The 3,863-nt window shown below is 45.0% G+C and overlaps 1 protein-coding gene and 1 long non-coding RNA gene across 3 annotated transcripts; one reads left to right on the forward strand and one right to left on the reverse strand.

Annotated features, from left to right (window-relative positions):
- Nucleotides 1–70: 70 nt before the first annotated feature.
- Nucleotides 71–1,698, reverse strand: LOC107736832 (N-lysine methyltransferase KMT5A-A-like). Its single transcript, XM_016548179.1, has 4 exons — nt 1,449–1,698; nt 1,123–1,316; nt 804–1,034; nt 71–689 (listed from the first exon to the last, which is right to left on the reverse strand). The coding sequence occupies exons 1-4, from the start codon at nt 1,679–1,681 to the stop codon at nt 277–279; spliced, it is 1,071 nt and encodes a 356-aa protein (XP_016403665.1). The 5' UTR covers nt 1,682–1,698; the 3' UTR covers nt 71–276.
- LOC107736833 (uncharacterized) lies at nt 1,222–2,803 on the forward strand. Of its 2 annotated transcripts, XR_001639744.1 has the most exons (5): nt 1,222–1,301; nt 1,483–1,593; nt 1,671–1,790; nt 1,925–2,018; nt 2,151–2,803. It is a non-coding gene; the product is annotated as an uncharacterized LOC107736833 (long non-coding RNA). The 2 variants fall into 2 exon arrangements; XR_001639743.1 differs by having other exon boundaries at nt 1,671–2,018.
- The last annotated feature ends 1,060 nt before the right edge of the window (nt 2,804–3,863 follow it).

Consider the following 3,863-nt stretch of genomic DNA (forward strand, 5'->3'; position numbering starts at 1 on the left):
TATATATATATATATATATATATATATATATATATAACATTTTTTTTCTTTACACATTACTAAACAGAAGTTGATTACTTAACAGTAAAGTAAGGAAGCACACACGCTGAGATGCACTGAAAGGGAATGACCCACTTTATTTCGAAAGTGGATACAGTATGCAGTGCAACACTCTTACTTTTTGTTTTATTTTTGCTACAGTATTTACATTTATACATTGGGAAAATATATGTGTGTGACAAGGAGATGTGGACAAGAAGAGCTACATGATCCAAGTCAGTCATCAAGCCAAGAAAGATCCCACCCTTCTCCTTGGAATGAAGATCTGCGAACCCCGTAATCCCACAGGAGCTCCTCGCTGACGGCAATGTCCCGCAGAGCGAAGAAGAGAACGCATTCCCTGAGACCATCCAGAAATTTTAGAGAAACTCTCTGAGGCCGCACATTGTTTTTGCTGCAGGAATGGTTCATCCTCCTCCCATAAGTCTCCTGGTCTGGGTGGCAGTCACAGGGGAAATTCTGGGCATCGATGCAGAGAGGCTTGCCACCCTTTCCCTTAAAGAAAAACAGGTATGACGGCTCCCCGGTGAGGGTCTCCAGCCTCCGCTCCCCTTCCTGCTTGGAGACCACTTCACCGTGGTAGTCACACACGACCTGGTTCCTCTTGAACTCCATGGTGGCAATGACCCCTGCACAAAGGTAAATGAACGTGCTATTGAGCAAACCGCTTCACTCTTTACAAAATTTTAAAAAATAAGATTACAATCGTGTTCAAAAAGTGGGTAGTCAAAACTGTGACACACCTTTGCCTTTCCCCTCAAAGCTCTTAATGGCCAGCCCTTTCCATTTCTGCTGGACCACGGAGGCAATGATCACAGGATCATTCTCTGCAGCCGATGGCTCCTGGCAGGGCACCCATGCCAGCAGAACACTGTCCACGGAGGGCACGTTGGTGGTCCACGCATTCTCCTTGGCAATGGCACGCTGGACGTGAGATGCCAGGGGTTTTTGGCTGGTCCTGCCAGTGGACTGCTCTGGGGAACAGGACTTGGGTGAGTTTTAACCAAACACAGCTCACTTAAAGTAGACCATAATGTGACGGGCACCATTGTAAGCACTTACCAAGAATATACTGTACCCGCAGCTTGTACTGAAGCCTCCTCCAGTAGTGGTAGTAGCTGCGGTCCATAAATCCTGCCTCTGCTGCCTGCGCCCTTGTTGGAGGCTTTCCGTGAAGGGTAACGGGAAATCGGTCCTCAAAGGCACCCCAAAACCGAGGAGTCAGGAGCTGGGCTGCTGCGGTAGGTGCTGCTGTCCTGTGAGGGGGAAAAAAAATCTATTTGTACATCAATAGTTTTACTACAAAGACCATTGTTGAAGTACAGTTAGTGTAAAAAAAAAATAAATAAATAAAAATATATATGTGTGTATATGTAAACGTTCTGTACCTCTCCGGCATGTGTGGTGCCTCCCCTTCCGCAGATGAGCTGGGGGCATCAACCGTCAGTCCCGCCTGTGGCTCTGGTGGCGGCACAGCTCTCTCCTGGAGCCTCATGACATACCTGCGGACATGCATTGGTGGGAGAAATGAAGGTATAATGTCCGTCATGGCCTGTCGTGAAACCCAACCGTATCCGCATGAAACACTACAATACTTGCTTTTGTCGTAGCCTTTGCACATCGGCTGTCGGGTTGCTAAGAGGGACACCTGAAGCCCCGAGGAAGAACCGGTCCCTGTCGTCTCTCTCTGGAGTTTGGGCCTTTAAATATTCTGGCCGGATATGAACAAAGTAGCAGTCCAACCACTACGGCAAAGATTTACGCATATTTTAAGTGTTCGCTGTCACACAACTGTTAATGAACTGATAGTGTGTTGTGTAGTGTGATCATCTTACATGTTCTTCTTTTCTGCTTAACTCAATAGCTCCTTTGGACAGCGTTACAGTGACTCCGTCTGCCTCCGGCACTCTGTCGTTCCACTCCTGGACCTGTGAAAACATTCAAACAGAAACGATAAGGTTCTGATGTGTATTCTTCAACCTCAGAAGACCATATATAATATAATATAATATAATGTATTATATTTGTGTTTTGAACACGTCTAAAATGCGTCAGCTGTGAGCTCACCTTGAACTCTTTAATGCTGGCAGGACCAAGGTGATGAACCCACATCATTGTGGCAAGACAGAAGCTCCGGAAGTCCGTCTTGCTCTTTGCAGGGACCCCCTTATGTTGGCTGAGGTGGTTGGACACCTCAGCCATGTCCTCCTCTGCGAGAGCAAGGATTTCGGACTCCTGGCTTGCAGCGCTGGAGGAATCAAAGGGTCCATGACTATGGTATGACTATCACACCCCTGTACAGTCTATTACACCCATCACAAATGAATTACAATGCCTAACTGACTCTACGTTCACACACTTCCCTACCTGTCATGCCCCTCTTGGATCAAGAATCCCTTTGAGTGGAAGTACTCTGCCAAGGAGTCACAAGACGGGTCCTCCCTGACCAATTTCCTGACCTGTGAGAAATTCATAACCCTCCCCTCTCTTGCCCACTTCTCTTGTGACTCCTTGGCCCTCAGGACTTCCTCCTGGATACGGCCATCCTCCGCATCCCGCAAGCAGGAATTTCTTAAATGATGGTCAATTTTGATCTGGGGCTTAAGACAAATCAAGCAGTGGACCACGCTGCAAGGCTTCCTGTACACAGCTGAAGAACGTCCTGATTATTTCTCAGTAACATAACACGCTTAATACACTGTGCGCTCGGATGAGTTTATTGTGGAAAAATAAAGATATAGAAGCACATACATTTGACTCTCCCTGCCATCTCTCCACAGTGGTATCTCTTCTCTCCAGCTGGTGTCTGCAGGTTCGGGAAAAGGCCATGCCAAAGGAAGGGGGCGTACAAACATTAAAGCATGGGAGCCACAAATTAAACATGGTTTTGCTACACTAACCCTAGTTCAACCATGGTATTTGTAGTAAAACTGTCGACGTACAAATAGAATTAAAAAATAACATGACAAAAAAAGTAAACAACAACTCTTTATCCATTTAATGACTAGTGATTCTTATTAAGTGGGGTTCATGTTGCAGGATTGTTTACCTAAGCAAAGTCTCAATAAACCTGACACCTCCAGGAAAGTGGTGGCACTGGAGAAATGAGTGCAAAACCACCAGAAACTGTCTGAAGTCTTTAGCGGTTAAATGCATCTTTTCTCTTACACTTGTGCAATTTCTATAGTACTGCATTCTTCTCGTGGGAACTTAACAATTTCTGACATTTTAGTAAATAAAACCTGTTTAATAATTTATGCACATATGAATATAAGGTGTTTTTTCCCTTCCAGCCCTCGTTAAGCCCCTAGGCTATATTTAAATAATTATATAACGTACAGATTTAATAGAATTAGTTAAGATTTGGTTTGGAATTGTTAAAACGTGCTTGGGAAAAGAAATACGTTCAGAATATCGACTTGCATAATTATGCACGCGCTGTAGAGAGCTCGCCGACAGGAGCTGCTGAAGACGCAAAGATTAAATGCTGAATCATCTGCGCCGATGTCTACACTGATGTAACCTAACAGTTATCCAATCAGTGACCGAATTTCGGGAATGCACGCGGTCTGAACGCTTATGTAAAGGCATAACTTGTAATATCATGCAAAAACGAAAAATGAACAATTTCTCTATTACCTTTGAGCAGCAGAAGTTCGATGATGTCCTTTTCTGTAACTGAGCAGCAGCAGTGCAAAAAACAGGTTTGATTGACAGCTCTGTGACGAGGTCCGGGGTCACAGAGGGGGATGGGAGTTAGTCCAGTCCAGAGTGACCCTATAATATACAGTGATACCTGGGGG

Source organism: Sinocyclocheilus rhinocerous, unplaced genomic scaffold, assembly GCF_001515625.1.
Source record: "Sinocyclocheilus rhinocerous isolate Xijiao unplaced genomic scaffold, SAMN03320098_v1.1 C37003787, whole genome shotgun sequence".
NCBI lineage: Eukaryota > Metazoa > Chordata > Actinopteri > Cypriniformes > Cyprinidae > Sinocyclocheilus > Sinocyclocheilus rhinocerous.